Source organism: Penaeus monodon, chromosome 24, assembly GCF_015228065.2.
Source record: "Penaeus monodon isolate SGIC_2016 chromosome 24, NSTDA_Pmon_1, whole genome shotgun sequence".
Taxonomy (NCBI): Eukaryota; Metazoa; Arthropoda; class Malacostraca; order Decapoda; family Penaeidae; genus Penaeus; species Penaeus monodon.
Genome location: NC_051409.1, coordinates 27,330,254 through 27,331,025, shown reverse-complemented (window position 1 = coordinate 27,331,025; position 772 = coordinate 27,330,254). Strand labels below are relative to the sequence as shown.

Below are 772 nucleotides of genomic sequence, written 5' to 3'. Positions count from 1 at the left end.
ATTGTGCGTTTGCGTGTTTTCTGCGCGCGCGCGCGTGTGTGATGTGTGTGTAGAAAGACAGATATCTGTTGTTGTTTTTCAGCATATTTTCAGATGCAGATGAAGGAAAACAAAGAAAAGGAAACAGGACCAGACAAATGATCAAGCGCAAGTGGCAGGAATGGAAGCAAAGGTAAGGGAAATCATCGTGCTCTGCCAAGGAAATCACTCCCATCACTCACCCTTAACGTCATTCTCGGCACGTTGCTCCCCTTGACAAGGACACACTCAGTCACCCTTACTTCACCGTCTGTGTACAGCGGCAAGATTCATCAGTGAGTCTGCTGTTCCCCCCACTACTGTGCAATATTTCTAACGATACTTTCACGGCGTAGCTGTTACCAATCGATTCTACTTCAGACAAGAAACGCATAATGCCTTTATATACAACACTTTCATCTATGTACGTATACACAATGCATAACGACAACACCTTTCGGCGTACGCAATCTCTACAGTACGTACACACACGCGACCAACCCCCGAGACAAATCCCTACGTTACCTACAGGACCACAGTGTCACACCGGGCGCAGTCCACCACCACACGCTACTCGTAACACTCCAGGTTCAGGTGGCTAAGGTCGTCAGAGGAAGCAGCGATCCTCATCCTCACCGTTGCAGAAAGGGGAGCGAGGTGGCGGCGTGGGTCCTCGCTGGCTGATGAGCGGCGGGGCATGCGAGAGGACGGGTTAGGCCACAAGAGGGCAGCCGATGGCTCGCGGTTCTCATTA

The 772-nt window shown here is 50.9% G+C and overlaps 1 protein-coding gene across 1 annotated transcript in view; it reads right to left on the bottom strand.

Annotated features, from left to right (window-relative positions):
* The window catches only part of LOC119588702, a 103,718-nt gene that overhangs the window by 3,291 nt on the left and 99,655 nt on the right, over positions 1-772 (bottom strand). The window contains 3 exon segments of the mRNA XM_037937340.1: positions 583-640; positions 642-680; positions 682-702. Of these exon segments, the coding sequence (XP_037793268.1) occupies positions 583-640; positions 642-680; positions 682-702 (118 nt within the window).